The sequence below is a fragment of the Pempheris klunzingeri genome, chromosome 16, assembly GCF_042242105.1.
Source record: "Pempheris klunzingeri isolate RE-2024b chromosome 16, fPemKlu1.hap1, whole genome shotgun sequence".
Taxonomy (NCBI): Eukaryota; Metazoa; Chordata; class Actinopteri; order Acropomatiformes; family Pempheridae; genus Pempheris; species Pempheris klunzingeri.
This window is the reverse complement of record NC_092027.1, coordinates 19,195,081-19,220,021: the sequence shown is the minus strand read 5'-3', so window position 1 is coordinate 19,220,021 and position 24,941 is coordinate 19,195,081. Positions and strand designations below refer to the sequence as shown.

General features: G+C 40.3%; 1 protein-coding gene across 1 annotated transcript in view; it reads right to left on the bottom strand.

Annotated features, from left to right (window-relative positions):
* thsd7aa (thrombospondin, type I, domain containing 7Aa) overlaps positions 1-24,941 on the bottom strand; it is a 126,648-nt gene that overhangs the window by 62,769 nt on the left and 38,938 nt on the right. The window contains exons 2-4 of the mRNA XM_070846347.1: positions 13,818-14,976; positions 7,401-7,649; positions 4,244-4,425 (exon numbers count right to left, since the gene is read on the bottom strand). Of these exons, the coding sequence (XP_070702448.1) occupies positions 4,244-4,425; positions 7,401-7,649; positions 13,818-14,976 (1,590 nt within the window). The remainder of the gene's footprint in view (positions 1-4,243; positions 4,426-7,400; positions 7,650-13,817; positions 14,977-24,941) is intronic.

The following is a 24,941-nucleotide window of genomic DNA, read 5'->3' as shown; positions in this document are numbered from 1 at the left end:
CAACACAACTGATGGTCTCAAACACATTACAAAGGCAAGAAACTCCACAAATGAACTCTTGGCAAAGCTCACATGTTAACTGAAACCAAGCCAGGTGGATACCACATGAGGCTGATTGAGAGACTGCCAAGAGTGTGCAAAGCTGTCATCAAAGCAATAGGTGGCTACTTTGAAGAATATAAAATATAAAACATATTCTGGTCTGTTTGAGACATTTTTGTTAACTACATAATTCCATATGTTCCCTCATAGTTTTGATGTCTTCAAGATTAATCTACAATGTGGAAAATAATAAGAATAAAGAAAACCCATAGAATAAGAAGGTGTATCCAAACTTTTGACTGGTACTGTGTGCAAACCCTCCATTTGAATTTGCTATGAAAAGAAAAGTTGCCCTTTCAGATGTCCAAAAGTCTTGTCATCAGAATCCCATAATCACCCCCAATTCCCCCACGCAAACACACACAAAGAAACAAATCCTTTCAGCTAAAAATCAAAGCCTAAAAATGAAAACACTCCACTCTTTCATCACAGCACCCCAACCCCCCAAAATCTTCCAAAACCAGACAACTTTGAAACAACAAAGCTTTTTTATTGTCCTAGCACAGCAGGTCCGTTTTTTGTTTGTCCTGATTCTCAGTGGACTTTAGCTCCTAACAGCTGTAGGAGACTCTCTGCAAGGTCGTCAGGTTGATGAATCATCCTTACTGTGCCGTAACAGGACTGAAGCCTCATTCACATGCAAATTGCCTATGCTTGGCCAAAGGTACACCCTTTAATAGTGTCGCTGAAGTGTGCGTACATTTTGTATGCCCTTGAGTGCCAATATAACACCAGGGTGATTTGGCAAATGGTGAGATATGATTAGGTGCTATTTCATCTACATCAATGTCAAATCACTTTCTAATTCGTTTACATAGTTTGATGAGTATTTTTCTTTACAGGTTTCTTGACAATTACAGTACATTATATCTGACGGTTGGGGTGGGTCATTTATGAGCCAGCACCTTGGCACTTCTTTTTCACAATTCCTTCATTAAACTACATTTCTGTCAGTTATAAATCAATTATTATATTATTATACCTATTTTAACAAATAAGAGCCAACTACAGTGTCCTACAGGTTCTATTGATCCATTTAGAGGCATCAACATTATTAATATTAAAAAGAGTTGCCCATTTTATTTACACCTTTTAATTTGACACGGGAACCAAATGACTGGTATTGATGAATTAACGTGAAGAGCTTGTGGGGACTAGCATTAAAAGCCGCAGGACTGTAAAATCAAAATGTACGCAAAGAAATTAAACTTTAAAACCTCTACCTCTGACTGGAGACCTGTGGTGTTCTCCTGATGTTCTCATATTGTTATTGACAGTGATTCCTTACCACACTTCTCTGAACATTCCACAATATCATACCCAACTCTGGGCTTTGCACTGCTTCTGTATCAACAGTCAGACCATGAACGTCTGCACAAATTTCATGACATTCCATCGTTTTCAAGGTATTTCAGTCTAGACTACTCAACCGCCATCCTTAGAGCCAAAACAGTCAGATCTACTTGGGTTGACCAGTCAAATAAAGGTTTGAGGGAAATACTGATAATATTGGCAGAGAAATTCAACTAACTGTGAAATTGCTATATCATTCTAGTGAGCTATAACTTAAAAAGGGGGCTATTAAACAGATACTTAATAAATACGCCACTGCACTAACATCATATCCTCCAAATGACTTGTTGATGACTTTAATTCCTACATGCGTAGACACGCAGTTCTTATAAAAAGCTTTCCATCCACATGCTTCATTAAGAACATTTGGGGGACAATAGCTTCTTTGTTCTCCAACCTCCTTGTCCAGTCTGAGCAACTCTCCTCAACCATAACAAAGGCTGATTAATGGAAATCTCCACACTAACTGACCTTGCTCAGGTATGTCTGTGCCAGATGGTCTACTCTTCCCAGTGCTGCGCTTCCAGTTTCCAAATTAGGACCCTCAGAGGCTGCCGCCCTGCGCTGTAACATGCCAACTGCCATCAATAATCTGTCTCCCAGTTCCTTTCCAGCCGAAAATTCGTGGCATCACAGTGGCACAGCTGTTATACAGCATGTCACAGTTTGCTCCTCAATAGGCTTTTTGCATTGACCAAAACCAGTAAAAGAAAAACAGCTGACACAATATATACCCTCATTTGCACTAACAATATGTTTTAATATCTTCTGGGTATAATAATAATAATAATAATAATAATAATAATATCTTCTGGGTATGAAATATGTGCTATAAATACTACTTGTTATAAAGAAATTGTAATAAACAACGATGTCAGTAGTTCTCTTTGCATGAGTATGGCTGCATTATCTTCAGGACTGAGAAAATCCTAGCTTGCCAACAGCAAGTTTATCAAATCTGGAATGAGCAGTGATCTGGGACGGTAGTAGCCCCAAGTAATCAGACTGGGAACGATGTGTGTTCACAGATATTACTGCCACACTATCCTATCTAAGTCACTTGGGATTGTGCCGATGATCCTTGAAAGCAAACGATAAGATTATATCTGTTTAATTGGGCTGAGGATTCTCTCCATATAGCCATTTGGCTTATCAAAATGAAGTCATCCACTCCACTCGCTCTGACACAAGAACTAGGAAATGATACAGTCACTGTGGTCTTGATAAGAGCAGGCACATGTGAAGAAAGCATTCAAAAGCTGGGTGTTGAAGGCATTTCTGAAGATGGCTTATGATGTAGTTCCTCTCTGTACGCTGACACCAAAGATGCTCTTTATTCACTCTACTGAAGCAAGTGGCAAAATGATCCAACTGTTCAATTTTTTTGTTTCTTGTTTTTTGTTTGGATGCCCTTCAATTGCTTTTATTTAATAAAAAAGCAAAGAAAGAATAATCATAAGCGCAGACTTGTGTCAAGATATAAAGGAGATTTATGTAAATATGCTATTTCCTAGAACGGAATATTTCCCCCTTTCTAGACCCTCATTGCTGCATGCTCCAGGTATAACTGCTGGCTGATATGTTACTATGGAAGCTGTTTACAAGATAGAGACAGTTGGCCAATCATCTGCCATTATGCAAACACAGAATCAATCAGCTGAAAACCCAAAACAACCAATCACTGCAAGGCTGCAGTGAAGAAATGACATGTAATGAACACAAAAACAGCTGAAAACAGGTAGTGAGGCACTGTGGATAAAGGCTCTCGTTTACGTCATGCTGTGTGCGAGTTAGGGGGTGGCTAAAATTACACCAGACGCGACAGTACAAAACCTGTCTGAGAGCAAGGATAGGTACAGGGTGAAAAAAGGGAGGATGTGAATCACATCCATACCTCCATCAATGTCTCCCTGCTTCCACCCAGAAACACTTTCGATAACAATTACCATGTTAACATGCAGGCTGGGTGGCTTGGCTGGAGGTGTAGGCTCTATTTCCCATCTCATCCTGACAATACACGTAAAAGTGTATTAGTGCAAAAAAAGTGCAAAAAAACAGTGCAAAGCGTGAGTCGCGCCACTTTTAACAAAATTGGCAATGTGGAATCGTGACACTGAAGGATGAAAAGCACGTAGATGGTTGTGAGCATCTGCTTGTAATAATTTCTAGCCACAGATGCCAGTTCATCCTCGCTGGCCAGATGGACGGAGACTTTACTGTGTCAGTGCTGGATAAGTATGGGCGTGCGACCAGGCCATTTCCAGCCTCCGTGTGCTCAGTAATGCCGCCATGTATGTGAAAGCTCACATTTCATCTGTTATTCTCTCTGTGCGGCTTTTGCACATACATTAGCATATTCATATAGCTTAGTCCCAGATTTGACACAAGTAGAAAACTGCTTTCATTTTCCTGTTGACACGTGGCTGGTAAAGCAGAGGGAGGGTATCAGTGACTGTGCAGAGCTGGAACTGGCTTTGGTGTGTGTGTGTGTGAACCGCAAGCCTAAGCAGATGATTCAAAACTTCATAAACAGCTGCCACCGGGCTCTTGGAGATGTGATTTGAAGCTATTTTCAACCAGCCTTTATCAAAAGCCTGTGTCTCTTCTTTCTGTTGCCAATATATTGTTGATTGCTCCCTGGGATTAAACTGAGGGTTACTAGCTGTTGCAAATTAGTCACATATGAATGTGATTTTATCCGAGACAAGGTTGTAATTACAATCACAGTTATTGGTTTGTGATGTCAAAAACCTGTGCATGGTTATAAAGTGCATGCTGCACATTTTACCTTCTTTGTTCCTGAGAGAGCCAAGGTTGCGTGGTGTATCAGCGCTGGTCTGGACACAGTACACCTCTCGGGTCTGGATCCCGCCTCCACACAACCCCGTCTGGTTTCCACGCCGACGGTCCTGTTGGCTCAGCAGTACATCCACCCTGCACTCCGTCCACTCTGTAGTCTTCCAGCTGTAACTGAATGTGGAGGAGGGCACAAAGAGAGTTGGTCTGACACAGTACATCAGCGCCACATTGTCTGAATAACTGGATAGAAGAGAACCGATCAGTACAAAAAAATGTTCTTCAGATGTTGTGGGTTCGTATCAGCTTTCAAGAAAAAGATGTAGAAGAGATGAGATCTATCATTCTGTGTTGTTGAGAGGCTGCTATACAAACTATCTGTCTCTTGGTCTGGTCCAAACACAGTTCATACTGACCAGGTGCACATTTGAAGCCCTAACAGCTCAAAGGTAAGTGGACAAGTTTAATTTCATCTGACAGACCATGTACAGATTACGTTTCCTATATTTATGGTCATGTATCCATGTATCATGTAACAAACATAACACATTTGCATTGAAATCATCATCTGCGTTTGGCTTGATCACCATAAAACAATTCTTCTTACTATTTTATTCCAAACTCAATGGTCACTGAGAATCACTTTGGCTTTCTGATTATATCATCAAATCATCAAAATATCAAACAACACATTTATTTTGTTACAGACAGAAAATAAGCAAATGGCACGCTAACTGTTTTAACAAAATTAAAAAGATTTTTAGCTCATTTTTTTCCAACATCACTGATGAGGCATGAGGCAGATTTTAGTATCTCCTGTGGAAAAAGTTGCTCGCTCTCTCTCTCTCTCTCTCCCCCTCTCCATGTTTGGCGGCAGGTATCTCTAAGCTTTGTTAGAGAGACATTTTATGTTACTGACCTTAGATCTCTATTTACAATACGCCCCAAGACTTGCAATTTAACCAAACTGTCTACTGAGAGCTTTCTAAGACTCTTAAGTTGAAAGCAGATTGTTAATCGCAGTGGCTGTTCATAGATGGTTTGTGTCTGGTTAATGAAGTGGGAGTAGTCTGTTTCAGCCATAATGTATTGTGGTTTCCACCCTGAGGTCAGAAACCCTGCCTCTATCTCTGCTCATAATGGAATTCATTTGAGGTCACCAATGAAAGGCTCCATATTCATGAGCAAGGTGTCTCTCTCTCTCTCTCCCTCTCTCTCCCTCTCTCTCTCTGTCAGTTGCCTCTGCACTGCTGCAGGACAATGAGCCCCCTGGGAAAGAATTGCATCTTGGGGCTTTAAGTTGTCCAGATGGGGACACTCGAACAGAACAGAACAGTCATGGACAGACCTGCTGCCTCTCTTGCTGCTGTCTGCCCAAAGGGCAGATGGAATTTTAAGGAATTGATGGACCGTTTCGTATTATGACTGATTCTACTCAGCCCATCAAACAGACCAATGAAATGAGCAAATGACCTCTATGGTCAGGTGTTATAAAAGTCATTCAAAATCACATTTATTTCCTTAAAAATCAATTCTATAACACTTTAGGATTATGCTATGTAGTCTGCATTCAAATACCTTTAAATAAAGAACATGTTAGTTTGTATTTGATCCAACGTGTCCTAAAAAAGTTGTGGTAGAGTAACACAATATCTTGCTGATGATCCCAGAGGAATAAAAAAATGAGGGAGAAAGAATGTAGTTCCAGTGAAATAATATCCCTACTGTGGCAATGGGAAACAATTATGGGAGCTGTAAGTGTTTTTTTAATGCTCACAAACTAACCATTACTTAAATTCATTAAAATCATGATGGTTTAAAGGTTATCTGTGTGATATCTCAGCAGGTTAGACAAAAACAAATGTGAGCACCCCCCACCCCACCCGGCCACACCTCCACCACGTGGCCAGGTTCATTTATGCTACTAAGTTAGCTCAGTAGCTTAGCTTAGCTGGCATCCCAACCACAAAATACAGACTCAGAATACAATTTAGACAGAGCGAGTGTGACTTCAGTCTCTGCTCAGGTCACCTTTCCTTCACAGTATCTTTACAGAAAAGATGTTTTTTTAATGCTAGATTAGTCGCATAGAGAACATTTGTGTTCTGAAAGCATGCTATGAGTGCTGTAAAGGGTATAAATACTCAAAGCTTTAATCAGAGACCACGTTGAATCACAGAAACTAGTGAACAGCAGCTAGCACAGCAGTGGTGGTAGGGCTTTGTCTCTTTTTATAACGCATCAGTGCTCATCATAAATTGTATTTCATTTGTTAATCAACTTGACTCTAGTTACTTAATGTCATTCTCTCCCATAAAAGGGGGCAGCTGGGTGGGGGTGTCGGTGTGGGACAGCATAATGGAGAAAGAGAAATAAATCGTATGGCACAACAGCGTCCTCTCAGACGATAGACTACAGCATCTCCTCACACACGTATACCCTCCTACCGACCCCATCCACGTCACCCTGGTCCTCGCCGTGTCTGGGATTTATAAACCTGCAGACCTTGGCAGTAATGCGTTTGTCATTGTCCCCCCCCCCCCCCCCCTGCACTGTTAACATAACTTAGGGATGCGTATGAAGCATCCATAAAGCATCTTAGTAAAGATCAGGTTACTTGCTAATGTAACTGTCTGATAAAACACAGCACGTTTCACTAACTGGCACTAAACACATCTAAAGCTGAGGCTGATGAGAACGTCACTAGCTTTGCAGGTATTTGGGTCATAAATCAGAATACTTAAAGTTTTGTCCAGATGATGGAGCTAGATGAAAAGGAGATTGCAAGAATGTTTCAATCCTGAGCGGGACGTGAATGTGAGGCCAGATTTCACATCAGTCCAACACAGGGGCGAGGTAGAGTGGGTCGGCGGTTCGATCCCTGGCTCCTATTGGTCAGCGTGTGAAAGTCCTCGGTAAGACACTGAACCCCAACTTGCTCCTGAAGCAGCATAGTCATCCTATAATTGAATACTCATAACCAGCACAAGCAGCATGTATTCAGGCCTGAGGTAGCAGGTTTTGTACCATTGTTTTCCACTCACTTCTCATTACACAATCACTTATTACACATGGAATATACAGCATCTACTCAAATCCACTTTTTGCAAACAAGCAGATGAGTCATTCTATCTTGCCTCAGTACTTACACGATGCAGGGCGGCACGCTGTCTCCCTGGGGGCTGCAGGGCTCCTCCTCCTCCAGCTCTGGACAATCTGCTCCTCCACCGGTTGGGAACTGGCTCACTTTTCTGGTGCGAATGCGTTTACCTTTGGGCCCGTTGGGGTCATAGCATTCCTTGGAGCAAGCTGACCATTCAGACCATTCAGTGACGTCGCAGTCTTTGGTCATGACACAGGCCTGGAAGGTCACTGGCATTGTCTCCTGAGAGCACAGGCTGGAGAAGAAAAAGACTCCGTGAGATGAGACGAAACGTTGACACTTTAAAGTGAGTTTTAACACAGTCTATCAGCCTCTCCAGGTTAATGTACCTTGAATTCTATGTAATATTACGGACTACCACTGTTTCCTTTGAACAAAGGTGTTAACTAATACTAATAACTAATACTAACAGCATAAAACAGCAATTACAAATAAGAAACATATAAACAAAAAATGAAACACATTTTAAATAGACATTTTTCTTTTTTTTAAAAGAATTGACATTAATTAATGACAGCTGATTTGACCAACCGCAGGCAATTTTGAAGGACTTATTGTAACCAATACTGATCCATTACAATGTGCCTGGATCAGCACCAATACAATGTCAAGGCTTGGAATTATTGAAAAATAATTGTAATTATAAGGGATGCATATATTTGTGTAATCACATAGTAAAAATGTTCTGTGCAAATATGCATGACAAGTCCAAACTGTGAATCCACTGCCTGTAATCATTATGTGAAAATAAGAATCAGTGTCCACAAAAAGCGAGACATACAACAGTAGATCATGACAGCAAACAGACAGGAAGACAAAGAGAGGAAGACTTCACAGAGTGGACTATTGAGGACCAAATAAAGGGACTGGGGTGTCGGGATTACCCGTATGTAAAAGACCCTACAGCTTCCCTTTGTCTTGTTTGGAAGTTGTTCATTAGAAACGCAAACAATTTGTTACCCATATCTCAAAAACAGCTTTCTAGCACCACGGCTTTGTTTGATGATTGACTCAAACTGCTGTGCAGTTGGAAGACACTTTGTAGAGGCTGACAGACCATCTCGCACTGCTTCTCTTCTCTGCATCTCTTCCCTCCTAGTCTGAACTGTTTAAATCTCCCTCAACTCCCCTGAAGTTCTGTACAAACAAACTCTTTCTGCAGTTTCAGTTTTTTTCTACCTAGTTTTCAGGGGTTTTTTTTAATCACAATTCCTCCTCCAGCCACTGAGGTTCCATCTGTAAACCCTCCAAAGCTAGAGCCAGAGCAGCACACACACACATGGTTATGGTACTGGCAACATTCACAGATACAAAATATAACGGAATGTCATTTGCTCAAGGCACAGTGGTGTCAACAAACCTGGGGTGATCTGTAAAATGCTGTACAAATTACTTAAAGAGTAGGAACAATAGGTGTTTAATCAGGTACAACAACATGTTAGTTCTGATGTCAACTTCTTAAATTGTATTGCCTTCACTTGACAGCTTGTTCAACTTCTTGTTTTTTGGACCACCAAAACAATTTGGCATTTCATAAAACCTTAATTAATTAAGTGAAAGAAATAAAATCTTGAAATATTTTTCAAATGCAGACACACTAAAAACATTTCAAGCAATTATAATATATCGTCCTTTTTAAAACACTTGGTAGTGGTCTAGCAGAGTTTTAGTGTTCATCATCATTTTAAAGCCCGGACACTTGGGGATAATTAGCAGTTTTAGCCAGCAGATAAAATTAGAAATTCCCATAGTGATGGCTCCAACTGTAAATAAACTTGATCCTGAGCTGCGGCCAACATTAATACGATCATCACTATCAACTAAGCTCTTTGAAGCTTTCAGCCATCTGTGCATTCTGTGAGCGGCTAAAAAAAATTAGTATGGATATGTGGCTCTCTTTTGAATAAATATTCAAGTGTGTATTATGTAAATATAATACTCTACTTGAATGTAGGAATTTGAGGAGCAGCATTTGTTTGAAGTTTAAATGATATATGAATTCTGACCTTCAACGAGCCATTAAAAGGAAGGATGTAATGGGAGCTGCTCAGAGGCTCCTATTAGAGCCATGCAAGCACAGTGAGACAGAATCAGGCCATTCATCTCCTAACAAAGAGCATGGCTCTCAGACACCACATGGACATTGACCTCGCTGGAGAAAGACATGTATAGAGACTGTATATCTTGGAATGGATATCACAGTGGAGCTGTGATGAATGTGTCCGATGTTATTGTGGGAGCAGCTCCACTATATTAAGTATACTGGAAAAGCGAAGTAGAGAAAATGATGTTGAGCACTGACAAATGAAACTTGACAGCAAAATGTCATTACTGAGGACCTGCAATGCGGCGTTATAAATTATGGATATCATTAACAAGCCTGTATCATGTTATCACAATGAACGAACCACAGGCCACTAATTTAACTCAATCCTTCATGTACAATTTTGAATAAGCTCAGTTACTTATGACTATAACTTGATATTAGATTGAAGACTACTAAGGTTTACAGGGTTTGACAACAGTTGTAAGCCCCAACACTCGAGGCCATCCAGTGCTGCAGACTGAACATGCAACATTGTGACAGTGTCCAACAAACAAGTCACGTCACCTCATTGTAAAAATGTGTCAACAAATTAAGCACAGCTCTTCATTGGGAAATAAAATGCGCCCAAAAGTAGACTTTTACAAATCATAACACTACCCTCCACCCCCTTTCGACCAAGGGCTCCATACTAGGACCACTTCTGTTCTCCATATATGTAAAAATTTTTATTGTTTTTTTATGTAGATTGTATAGTTATCAACCATTCCTGCAGTGTGCCTTCTGTGTTGTTCAGTTCATTTCACTCAACTTAAATTGGTGTTAAATGTAGACAAACCCAAATTCATGCTATTTTCAAATGGCAAGGAGTTAGCATCTAATTTTCCTAAAATCTCATCTGCTCAAGGGGTTAAAATTGAAATGATCCAACCATATGAGTATTTATGTAAGATTATTGATTGATTGAATTTGTCATACAGACCACATACTGAAAACCTCATTCTAATCTGAATTAGGTTTGAATTAGGTTTCTTTATAATCCTGGTTCTCCTACCAATCACTTGATAACTACCAAACTAAAGTATGGGTATGGGTTTTCTTTATTCCTTTAGTAGATAGTGGATAGTACAGAGATCTGAGAACATGAGGGAGGAGGGAGATGAGGAAAGACATGCAACAAAGGTGCCCAGTCATGGGTTAAACAGGGATGCTGCAAGTGCAATTCATTTTTTTAGAAAAGGTGAACATAATTTGCATGTCTCTGACAAGATGCTAACTCCACCATCCCACATGTAAGTTTGACAAGCAACATGCTCATCCACCCTGCAGACTTCTTCATATTTATTTTTTGAGACACTATAGGTGAGATGTAATATGAACTATTGTTCTGGTCTCTCTTAATGGTTGTCTACAGGATCTCAGTGTATCACACCAAAGCAGACCTGACACACACACACACTGAGTGTGACTTCATTCTCTGATAAGGTGACCATTACTTCACTTAATTTTAACATATCGAATACTTCTTTAATGCTATATTAATGTTTTGAATGTCTTATAGAGAACCTTTAAGGTCTTTGTTTGCTTCAGACAATCTAGGTCACACCCTGTGTGTTTTTTGCCCACACACACAGGCCAGTTTGCTAATCCTCTGAAAAAGTTAGGCAAAATGTCATGATTATTCATCATTAGATATTTAATACATTCAGCAATTTTGGCTGTGAGAGAGAGATGTATGCTTCTGTTTATCATATCAGCTTTTCAGTTTTAGGCTAAAGTCGTTTTGTTTGCTTCAAAAAGCCACTTTCCCCTCGATAAAGATGCCATCCCCTGAAGACAACTTCATTGCATTCATTATGTAAACACTTTTTGAAGTGATACCCAAAAGGCATTGAATGCATGCAGACCGGTTTAAGCTCAATGCACACAGAATCTTCAGAGGGGCCTTCATGATCCAACAAGCTTCATCTATCTGTAACTACTTACTTTGACATCATATTAAAAAGACTCAATTTTAATATTGTACATTGTGTACGACTTTGTATGATATTTTTTTCTTAAACAAGACTGAAGGAATGGAGCTTTTAGGATTAAAAACAGAAGGCTGAGTTCATTTCTGTGACTGTGCTCAAGCACCGTGTCGGTCTAACTTTTCCTTTGTTTCTGTTTTCTGGCTGCAGAGAGGATCATGACTGTCCACAGTGAATATCTGTAGGACAACATGAAAGTTCTCAAGTTCCTGTTTCTGAAACATCATGTCCATATCAGACCCTCTTCAGTCAAGTCTGGACTCAGTGACTCACTCCTCTTGATCCATCCATGGAAAGTGGTGGATTTTTTCATGATGTTTATTCATTCCAACATGGATTATCCCTCATATACATGGACACATGCTGTTTTTGAGGATATCATCACAGCTTTGTGACATACATTGGAGAAGTTATTGGACAAATTCAATGATTTTCATAGAGAACATGTAAATGCAAGTTTTTTAAATTTACCAGATGTACCTTCATTTACAACAGGCATTAGTAGTAATTTCCTGTGTAATTTATCATTAGTAGTTGATGCCTGTAAAATCTATGCCAAACAAATGTATATGTTGTACCGCATTTTTTTTTAAACTGCCAGATTTTTACCATAAAGACAATAGTCTCTTTAAAAACTGGGCAGTAAATTGCACAGATAAATTCCACGAAAAAAAATGGAATTTTCACGTTAATTAAATGGCAAAACAGTGTTTTCTTCTGTGGAAAAGACTTGAATTTATAAGGTAAAATATGGAATATGGAACTCCAGTCTTAACTGTAAAATCAACAGTCCTTTTATAGAGTTGTACAGTAAAACACCATTTTATTTCATGGCCAAAAATTCCCTTCAATGGTTTTCATATGGTATTTTCTTGTTAATTATATGGCAAAACTCATTTATTTCTATGCAAACAATGTGCATTTATAAAGTAATCAAGGCACAGAAATCAAGGTAAAGGAATGGGCCTATGAGCACCGTACCTTTGAACATTGGTACATGTTTGTACCTTTTAGTCTGTACTGTAAAAGAACATTTATGCATCCCCAGTGACTAAAATGTGTTTCTATGGGAAAATATAGCCATTGGAAAGCAACAGAATTGGTACCTAATGAGTACACACAGTCCCAGGGCTGACACAAAGACAAAGAAAACCACTCACTCTCAACTGTCTTTGAACTGTGGGAGGAAGCCAGAATATATAGAGAGAACCGACACAATTATGGGGACAACCTGCACACTCCACAGAGAAAGGCCCCAGCCAGCAGTGCTGAAACATTGCATCACTGTGTTGCAAAAATCTTTTCACAGAAACAATATTTCACATGTAAACCAATACCTTTTCAGTGCAGTTCAAATAACATATTGTTCTGCTACAACTGATTTGTACATTCCAGTACATAACAAAAAATTATGCTTTTTAGCATTCAGCTCAACCATAAGGTCTGAAGAGCCACTCACTAGTCACAGAGTGCAAAAAGCACATTTATTCATAAAATAACTCTCTATTGAAATCATAATTTTGGAAGCACTACTTTGCTGCTTGATTTGTTTGTTAAAAGTACAATTATGTACCCTATGAACCTTTTCAGCAGTGATTTTGTACCTTTTGTACCTAAAGTTCCAGTATTAGTTACTACCTCTGAGCAGGGACTTCTTAGGAGGGTAAAACACATTGTGTTGTTTAGTTTGAAGGACTTTGTGGTCTTTCAAACGTCCCCAGTCCCCACTCCCAGATCGATATGATGCTAAACAGAATGAGGGCCTGTTTAGAATTTTTATCAAAAGACACAATTCTCTTTAATTTTACATGGCACATTAAAGACAGAGAGAGGGTGGCTCACACTTCCTCATGCAGTGCAAGTGCTGGAAGTGCCAGCCACGCCTCAGAGTTATACATTAAAGGATTCTTGGATATCACAAGAAGCAGAGATACCAGCCTACTTCCTCCAATCGGGGCGGGTCCAGGCAAAGAGCTATCCTCTGTCACTTTCTTTCTCCATCCCTAGCCCTAAGCCAACGAATAAACAGATTCTAGCCTGATGTCGCTAAAACCCTAAAGAGAAAGAACCTAAACCTAAATCTAATGTTGAAATTGACCTTTTCCACAATCTAACACTAAAATACTTCAACCTTGATATATGTGTAAACAACACTCTAGTCTTAATTCTTATCAGCTTGCATCTAAAGAAAGTGATGATAAGTCAAAATGTTCCCAGAAAAGTTGTGTATACCTTCAAAAGCACACAAAGGCAAGGCAAGGATAGACACACATTTTGGATGAAACCATTGACATGCATCGAAGCTGTGACTTATTTGAATTATTCTTACCTGAGGGCTTCAACATTCCCACTTTTATGCACACAGGTCACTTCTCTGGTCTGGTAGCCAACCTGTAGGTCCCAGAACTTTCCTCCTGGCCGGTTCTGGCGGTTCCTGGTCCTCTTCTTCTTGATGAGTTCTCTGGTTTCAGGATCCTTCACTTTACCTCTCTCCCTTAACCTCTCCCGGACTTTCTCTCTCATTTTCTCTCTTTTCTCTTTGTTTTTAGCGTTTAGTCGTTTGGGTCTGTCTGCCTGTCTGGACGGCCTGTCTGGTTTCCTGTTCGCCCTGCCCAGTTTCCGGTTGGGTCTGGCTGGCCTGTCACTGTCTCTGGACAGTCCATCACCCTCTTTGGACCTTTTGTCTCCTTTGTGCTTTTTGTCACCCTCACTGGACAGTTTGAGACCATCTGTGGATTGTTTGTCACCCCTTTTGGAGTTTTTTTCACCATCTCTAGACTGTTTGTCACCCTCTTTGGAAAGTTTATCACTCTCCTTGGATGATTTGTCGCTCTCTCTGGGTGGTTGGTCTGCTTGCCTGACTTGCCTTTGCATTGGGATAGAGCAGGGACCCCAAGGTCCCACCCTGAGGCTGTAAAGGCTCTCTTCTCCCTCACATGACCCCAGCTGGCATGTCTGAAACTCAGTCAGGTTTGGGCAGGCTGCTCCACCAAACAGTGGTGGAGCCAGAACGAAGCGGATCCGGTTTTGTAAGCCCATTCCGCAGGTTTTCGAACAGGTAGTCCATAGGCTGAACTCAGACACCACACAGTCCCGTGGACAGGGGATAAGACAGGCCTGCTCTAGACGTGGTCTAGGCTCAAAGTATTCGCAGATTACATCCTCTGCGGGTTCACCATCCGCTTTCTGAACGCAGCCCACTTCGCGATTCTGGATGCCCTCCTCTCCCCGGCTGCACACAGCAGGGCGCTGCAGCCCAGCACTACGCATCGACACTGGGACACACTGGTTCCAGGCACCCAGCTGCCAGTCGTACAGATCTTTGTGCCAATCACACACTCTAAAGCAGCTCTGCTGGTTGTTTGGCCGCTCTGCCTGGTCACAGTTGGTATGCAGGGTGGTCCAGCCCTCAGAGTGGGCACACCATACTGCTCTGCTCTGGCTGCCACCGGGTCCACACTCACTACCCATACAACGACCCCATGGACCTGTAAAGAATAAGATGACAGAGAGGTCAGGGAAAGGTCCAAGTAAGACAGAAAATAATACAATTATGGTTTCTGCGTAGGGAAGTAATAGAGTAATGTTCATCCAATGTTTTAAAGGATTTAATTTCACTGTATTACAACCTTGGTCTTACTTCTGTATTCATTGAATTAATAGATCTGAGAACAAGAAGAAGTTTAAAAAAAAAACACACAAAACTGAGCAGTCAAGCAATCAAACCTCTGGGAGAACTAAATATACACTGTTGCCCATAAAGTAGGAATAATTGTTCAATACCCCTAATTTTGTTAAAGCCTGAATACACAGTTTGCAAAGGTTCATTGTGGTTTAAGTTTCACTGTGATATGTTTGGAAGAGTTTGATCAATAAAGTTGAGAAGATATACACTTTATTTATCAAGAATAAATCACATTGTCACAATCATTTCATGAGAAGAGGTAAAAAACATTTTATTCCAACTTCATGGGCAACAGTGTATTTGCAAAAGCATTCAGAAGAGATCATCAAGGTGAAGAGAAAATTTGTGAGAGAAAACTGTCAATCTCAGTTTCAGACTGACTGCAGGCTCACCTTTGACCTATAATAAATATCAATATCACGCATGCACAGTTATATCAACATTTCAGCTGCACTTAATTTTACCTCCAAAAGTGTCTTTCCCTATTGGACTTTGTTGTAGATATATCCCCATGTTCCCCATATCCCTTGATCTCAGCAATTATTTTATGTTATCATAATCAATAGTAAGATCTGAATTGTAATAAAAGAGTTATTCTTTAACAGCTACTCTTGACGGCCCTACAGCAGAACTACTCAAGTGTTACAAATACTCAGCTCCTATATGTCCTGTATGACATATATACATATACAGTATATGACATATGACTTTCATCTAAAAAAGGCTGTCAAGAATCAAAAATGTTAACATAAAGAATGTTTCATGCTCAGTCTTTCCCAAACAATTTCACTCAGGACCATTCAATCCCAGTTATTACCGGCTGATGACAAAGGCCGTCAAAACAAAACTTAATATTTTACAGAAAAAGGATATTAGGCCCATTCATTCGAAGTGCATCTGAAGACAACACTGCTGCCTTTCCATGTTTGTGTATGTGAAACTTAAGTGCTTCTGCATGCGATGATAATGTCCTGACAAGTACAGACTCTTAGTGTTGAATCAGTCTCTGTCAATACTATGATTGCATTTCCACTAGATGAGAACGCAGTTAAAGGTCTAAATAAACTGACTTTCAACACCCTTGAAACCCTTGTTAGGAGCGCAGCAGATGCAGCCAGAGCAGCTGAAGACTCAATCAATACCGCAGCAATAAAGAAATGAGCTTATGTGAGAAACGGCGAAGCCTTGCAATTCTATTAGCATTGTCTGGTGTAAGGATTAGTGTTAGCTTCATATACATTTCAGTGGGATTTTACTTTAGATAAAGGGTGATGATGGGATAAAGGGTGAATATTATTATTGTATTATGATAATAGTCATACCAGTCCACAGATCCCTTTGTACTAAATCCCTTTGATTTATTGACCTCGACGTTCGTCCAATTTTGCCAGACTGTGTGCATAAAATGGCAAGTGAGACTAGTCATGAAAAAAAATCCAGAATCAGTACAATAATTTATTGCTTTCAGTGTATAAAGTCAGAGGCTGTATTCGACAGCATTTTATTGTTTCACTCAATGGAGTTGAGGTACAGCAATGAAAATATTAATGGACCAGCAGCTGAATTAGCTCACAGCTGCAGGAATAAGGTCTGGATCGATACAGAAAGTCAATAGAGGTAGCAAAAAACTGCAGAAGACAGACGAGGCACAGATCTCACTGGCTGCCATTATCCTCTTTGGCTGGAAATGAGGAAAGACATCACAGGAAGAGTCGGATCTCCGAGGCACACCACTCATTCAATTAAACGTTTAATTTAGCGTACACTGTGTCAGTGAGGAGACGGAGAAGTCAGCGAGGAAAAACAACTGTAAATTGATTTTGTAGATAAGAATGTGGACAAAAGGCTGCATGTTCACTTCATTCGGAGCCAATTTGAATGGAATTAGTTTTGTCATAAACGTGAACAATGAAGCAATGAAAGTGACAGAAGGTGGATGAACAAGCTGATTTAACCAGTGGGTTGAAAGAAAGAGGTCTGCCTCCACTTGGCCTGTAATTGGCCTTATATCCACAGTCCACTGGTCCTATGACCCTCAGACCCAAGGCTCTATTGTGAGCATCAGTCAGCAGACTTGTTTCTCTCCTCCCGATATCTTCTTTAGTAAAGTACCAGTGGCGTCTGCTGAGACCACTGATATAGTATAAAGCCTAAACACTGGCCGTGGTCCCACTCCCAGCAGCCCACTATTTTGTTGCTGTTTCCTAGATTAAAAAATTGACCGTTCTCTAAGCCCCAACTTTCTTAATTACTGTTGCTGTGCCTGTCAAGCTTTTCATCTGGGTACAGATTCAGTTTCCAATATAAAGTGGAGGTCTACCAAGCAATATTTATGGGTCTTTGATCTTAGACAGAATGTAGGTGTAGTGGAGATAGAATGTAGAACTTGTGTTTGTCACTGATTCGGTGGTTATCCCTAGATCCACACGGGTGTCGGCCAGAACACCGCTTAAGGCCAAGTACTGCAGGATATGAGAATAAAGGATGCAGTGGCTTGGTTGAGGGTCTGTTTTTTTTCCCTTATACTCTTATGGTGGTGTTGTGTGGTCTCTACAGGGAAAAAGAATGAACAATATAATCACCTAAACGCATACATACATAAAGCAGACGCAATCAGACGCTATCCCGTGATTCTCATTACACAGCACCTCCTCTCATATTCCAAAGCAAAACACTCTCCCCATTGACACGTGAACATGCTCTTATTTTGAAAGTCTGAACTATCGACCGTGTGCAGAGCAGCAACAGCAACCCCACACTCCATGCACAACGGCGAAATAAACGTCACTCCCCCACATCCACTCAAAGACGCAGCATCACATGCGGTCGACCACAATATCATACGTGTCACATACTCACGTTTTCATTAACTTAATTCTTTCCGGATGTAGTGACCCCTTTTCGCCAATCGATCAGGGGCACCTGGTAGCTGATGTTGAGGATGTTTTGACGCGTGTAATAATGACCTGTCCACTCCACTGCTTAATCCACAACAAGGTGCTGTTTATTGGTTTTGTTCTTCAGTTCCAGTTTCCATTAACAGATTACCAATTCTGTATTAAACAAACAAACTCACGACATGACACGACACGGTCACGCAGGTGACGCACCTTCCCTGCCGAACGTGAGGCACCAAATGGAACAGAACAGGAACCTAACAGCACTTGAGCCGAAAACTGCAATCTATACATACACAAATATACATTACTTTGGGGCCTTTTCTACAGTAGGGCTGGGCAAAAACAGCTTTTCAGTCCTAACCACCCACCTCACTAACTGAAATGACTGCTCTTGCTAGCAGACTGTATCAGCTGTCGGTCACTAATTAAAACAAATGAGCTTTATAGTCTCTGGCTGGCTTTAAAACCACAACACTGTGTCGGCCATGGGTATGCACCTAATGGCTACGTACATGATGTGATAAAGGACGTTACCAGTTGAGGTGCACTCTCTGTGTTGCAAGGTTACGCTTTATTATTCACATTTTCAAATACAGCATTAAATGTTTCTTTGTTCAAAGTGTTTGAGAATGAGGGCTAAAAAATGTTTTGGGGCATCCATGGTCCACCCTTTGGGGGAGCCATGAATGTGTCATTCCAGAATGGGTCTTTTTTTCACATAACACGTAACCCCACAAAATAGTATAATGATCTCCTTGGCATGGCGGTATTGCTAGTTACTTCTCTACTCTAAGTAGTATGCAGGCTAACAAGGCATGCTCATTTGCAGGTTATGTTAGAGCAGAGAAACAAGATTACAAGATTACAAACACATTGGTCAGAAAGGTTTTAAAGAAAGACCCAACCCTCCAAACTCTTTCAATCCTGAATATCTCTCTTCCTAGAGCCCCATGCATACCGCTGCGGCATGTGGAGAAATCCAAAGCTGAACAGATCACCAGGACAAAGCTGCTATTTATGAAGGACCTCTACACCCTGTGGTGCAGGAGGAGGACCAACAGATCCCCCAGAGATCCAATCACCCCTTCCACAAACTGTCCTGCCTGCTGCTGTCTGGCAGACAGTACCACAGCATCCAGTCTTGCACCACAGGGCTCAGGGACAGCTTTGTCTGGCAGGCTATAGCATTGTTGTCACTATGGCACTTTACTGGCATCCTACTGATATATGAATGGCACTTTATTACTACTTCTGACTTCCTATGTACATCACCATATACATATATGCATGTTTATTTATTACTAACTGCTTATACACGCCTCAGTATATGAAATATGTACATTACCTGTCTACAACCACTTCTCATGTGGATACATTTACTACATTACTGTACAACATGTTCACATGCTTTCAATTATCTTCTTTCTAGATTTTAATCTTATCAGAGTTACTTGCACTGTAGATCGATAGAAATCAATAGAGCAATAATGGTTGATAGTTGAAGGAAGTAAATTATGTCTTTACAGTTGCAACACACTTTTTTAATATCCGCTATCCAGAGATAAGTCTGTGTAACAGCCATCAGGTGACAGGGGAGGACAAAAACACTGTTTTCTTCGACAGGTTTATCTCTGTATCTTGCCAGCACAAGAAAATTGAGATCTATGTGAAATGATTTCACTCCCCAATAATGGCATTGCTCTTTTTGGACGCAACCTACCCCGCAACCCCCAGGCCTCCCACCTGGTCTCCCTCCCTCTTTTCCAATGGTGCCAAACATAAGATTGGCGTTGGCATTTACGGGGATAATGGAAACCAGCGTGAGATGTGCATCCCACCAGTGGCTTTAAGATAGAAAGGCGAGAGAAATGAGAGTAGCAGCAGGCCATCAATCTGTATTCATATGTTGAAGACATGTCTATGATAAAGAGACTGTGAAAAGGTCAGGGATTTACTATTAACTACTGGATGCCTTGATGCAGAGCCAATATTTTAATATCACAGTGAAATAAAGATTTTTTTTTCCAGCTGGAAATCCAATAAAAGGCCCATTGCAAATATAAACGGCTAACAATTGATTGAATCCTTTCTTTTATATTTTGAATTTTGTAGTACCAGAGACAGTCTCACTGTACTAAAAATTGGTTTCATATACATACGGTGCTCCTAAAACACAGTCCTTGATCCACTGACCTGTTTTTACACAGCGTCATTGATTTATTGGCAGGTATGTAAAACCTTTAAAACATTACTTCTTCTTTTTTAAAGAAACTCAATATTAGAATAAATAATTAGCAGGTACGTCTACCCTTGACCAAGAAAATAGTAGTTTCATCCCAACTCAAGTGAACTTAGTAGAGTTATAAATATATCATATAATTCAGCATCAATATTTCTATGGAACTTTGATGAAATCTCATGTGTTTCTGTGCTCACATGTCAACAATTCCATCTTCTTAACAACTGAGCAACCTACATTCACTGATGAAGACTGTGTCTTATGACTTGAAGTCTCAGAAATAGCAGAAAATTGATTAATTAAACTAAATTAAGTTTAAATTCTAACAGCCTAATTATCTTTCCACATATTTAGGAACTTCTCTAACTCTCTTCCTATGCTTCAATAAATGTCAAATAAAGCTCCCCTGCTACCTTAGGCCAAAACAAAATACTAGAAATGCTTTGGTGACTTAAACACCATAGGGAGAATAACCACCCTTGTATCATTTTATGCCAGCCTGTTCTCATTCCTTTTGCCTTCTAGCATTTTATACTGATGCAGAAAGGGCATCAGATGCAATGTAGGATGTAACAGCAATAAAATTCTGCATACAGAGGTGTGGGTGTGGTTGGATGGCTTGAACGTCAGACTTAATGCACTGTGTGAAACTGATGTTGAAACTTGTATGTCATCTTCTCCTGAACCAAGTCGTTTTAGCATTTAAACCTAACCAAACAGCCTTTGTGCCTAAACCCTTAAGCCTAACCAACTAGATTTAGAGCCTAAACCTAACCTAGCCTTTACCCAAACACTGACAAAGAGTGGGGAATATTAGTCACATTAGCGCTGTTTGTTGTGCCATGCTAAACTGGGGCATTATACCATCTCAAACCCCCTTTTATTCCTAATACAGCCCTAATGACTCTCATGGCCCTGAATCCTCTCAGCCAGCCTGTGGTGCTTCTCTCTGTGCATTAGAGAGTTGCGCCTGGCAGCTTTTACAGCATTAGAATTGCCAAGCCCTTCCGGCTCAAGGGAAAGCAATATGTTACTGATATCATTGTAGACTTACAGGCTAACTCTCGTGTCATCTCCTTCTAGACTCTCTGTGTAGATTCTTTCAGCCACTCATGCATTCTATATGAGTTTGTTTGTGCAGCTGTACTTTCTTACACTCTCACTGTGCTGATGTCATAATTTGCTTACCATCCTATCATGCACACTATCTCGCCTGTCTGCCTATTAGATTTTGATGAAACAAGGAGAGATGATGTATCTTAGTGTTTGTCAGGATTACATTGACTAGGCAGGAGGAGGTGCAGCATGTTTTCTTTGTCCGTTGATTAATCACCATTACTTTGCAGAGTCTCAAATCATCATATTTCACAACAGCTCCCTGCTCCACTCTTCACCTTCTATGCTTGTTTCAGGGTGGAGTGCTTTCAGTTTAGCTGTATGTCACCTCTGGCTGATTGCATTGGTCTTTGATCTGCAGACAGCATGATCAAAAGAAGAACTGCTGTGGAATGACAGGACAGTGGTCTGTGTTTATCTTGGGGTCACCATTGACCCCCTGCTGGCTTGATGGAAGGTATTGCATAATAACAGGTGCTAATGATCATCAGTCTCAAATGTAGGCTGAAACACAGTCATTAACTGAAAACACTGTAGCAGGATTAAAACTGGGGGCCAAACTCTGCTACCAAGGTGAGGCTGTGGACACGTCGCAGGTCATCATGTTCAGACTGAGCAGAGCAACAACACACCACGTAGTTCTATTGCATCAGCAAGGTCTCTCCTAGGCAAAGATTTCAAAGGTCTGGTCAGAAGTGGTCTTCATGGAAGAATTGCAGCCAAAGAGCCATCCCTTCCACATGGGAACATGGCCAAGTGGCTCAACCATGCTGGAGAGCAGTACAATAATGAGTGTCTGCAGGCAACAGTGAAGCTTGTGAAGTTTTAGGCTGCATTTCTGCAAATAGAGTTGGGGATTAGGTCAGAGTTAATGGTGTCCTCAATGCTGAGAAATACAGGCAGATACTTAGCCATCATACAAAACCATCAGGGAGGCGTCTGATTGGCCTCAAATTTATTCTGCAGCAGGACAACGACCCGAAATATACAGCCAATGTCATTAGGAACTATCTTCAGAACAAGGAATCCTGGAAGTGATGGTGTGGCCCCCGCAGAGCCCTGATCTCACCATCATCCAGTCTGTCTGGGATCACATGAAAAACAGAACGATCTGAGGCAGCTGACATCCACAGAAGATCTGTGGTTAGTTCTCCAACATGTTTGGAACAACCTTCCTGCGAACTGTGTTCAAGTGTCTAGAAGAATTAATGCTGTTTTGAAGAGAAAGAAAAAATGTTGAGTTTTTTTTTTTTCTGGTCGCTCTCTTTTGTAAATGGATCAAAATAAACGATCAAATTTTATATTCATGAGAGCATTCTTACTTTACAGCATTTCTTCACCTGCCTAAAACGTTTGCAAAGTCCACAATGGCAGTGAGCACTAAACCAAAGACCATGTGTGGTGTTAAAAAATGGGAGGAATACTAATAATAACACAGCTACAATTTGCCAGGTTTATTAGATAAAGAAGCACCGGAGGTTCAAACAAACCAGCCTTCATGCATCATTCATAAGGCTTGTCAGGATAGCGAGGCCATCCCTTTCAGAAAGGAACATTACATGGCTCATTTGGGGTGTCATGCTGCTACATGGAAAACAGCTTCAATGCAGCAGTACAGAGTAGATCATGCAGCTTGTTAAATGAGATGTTTGGCTCTGGATATTGTAACACAGACATGAAGCAAAAGAGGAACAGATGGTACTGACTTGTTTTTCTGATTTATTTTTTTTTTGCCTGGGTCAGAATTCACAGACATTCACATGACGGCTTTTTGTATTTTTGAAATTCTAGACACATCCGTGTTGGTTGTACACGCATTTTGGACTACAGCGCCTGAAAGCGGGTATACTTTGGTGTTCAAACATGCACAAAAATCCAAGATGGTATTCAGTGTTCAATTTAATGTCAGGACGTAAAAATCTCAAAATCATTTCACAGTTGCTGTCATGACGTTTTTAGTTAAGGTCCTATATCTTCACAGGAATGTAATGCAGCGCTGCTTGTGCCAAAGTAAATTTACACCAGCATAAACATTTTTATGGCCGACAACCAACATTCTGTCTTTTACATATATGCTTACAGGCCGCTAGGCACAAGGAATGGCAATGTTGCTCGTTCTCTCACAGTCCACCACTTTAGCTGAGACTGGAATCAACTATTACTATTACTATTAGCACTTTTGTCTCCACAACAATAGATGAATTGCCATTAAATTGCTCACAGCTATTTCAGGTTCTTTGATTTACAGCTAAATACCTATGAAAACTAATGATGTCCCCTTTAATCTCAGCTATAATTTGTGTTTTGTGCTAATCTGTACATCAGAAAATTATAGCACACTGAAACAATACACTAAACAAACATGAGCATGTTACATTGTCATTTTGTGCATGTTAGCAAGGAAACTACAACCTATTAAAATGACCTAAACCAACTAAGGCAAGAGTTCATACAGCTACACTTATCTCTCAACCAATACTTACTTCAACAACCAGTCTTTTGTAAGGTAGCATGCTACATTAAAGTTAGGTCTTACATTACAAATAGGGAACTGAATCATCGACAACAATGCATCTACTACTGGTGATACTGGTGGATTATCAAAAAATCCAATGGCTGCTCTGTTTTTTTTACTCACCAGTGGTTTGCTTTTAGCTATGAGCTGCTAACATTAGCACAAAAACTTTGTTTCAATCACTTTTGCACTGGGAATTGTTAAGAATGACTTTCTCTACACCCTGTGTGCAAACTGTTTTCCAAAAAAACCCATAGCCAGTTTTGAAATCACTGGAGGTCTTTGAAGTAATCCTCCCTTTGCTGCTATGTACATTTTCACCTTTTCTCGCCACAATTATAATTTTCTTTGGTTTACTCTGACCTTTAACAATGTCATTGGTAAGAAGGAATAGAAATAAAAAGAGAAGGAGAGAATAAAGTTCATTTTACATTTTTACATTATGTTTCCAAACACTTGAAAACATGTATATGGAAACATGCAAGAGAGTGACTTCAAATGCACTGAGAATTAACTCTACAGTACAATCAAGACACAAACATTTTAAATCACAAGAAAGCACTCATGAATAAGTGAAGTATATTTACTATGGCATCCTTGACAACACACAGTCACACAGTGTTGCACAGGAGCAAAACTATAGTTTTAAAAAACATAAAACCATAAATAAGACCATAAAAACAGTAAAAAGAAACAACAGTCAACCAGAAGCCAGCAGAGATCTAGAAACATACCAGATCATCAACACTTGGTAGCAGGAGCAAAGACAAAGCCAGTTTGAATAAATGGAGGAGTGATTTACAGAAGCTTTTTTAAAAGCATCAACAGATCGAATGTCTACAGAAAGGATGTTTTCACAGTGTCTCAGTCAAATGTGAGGTGCTGACAGTAAGCCCTGGTCTGAAGACCTAAGAGACTTACTGATGATAAAGACAGTTTCAAAAATAAAAGCATTTATGCAATCAAGTAAGGAAGAAAAGCTGTCTTGACAGAGACCC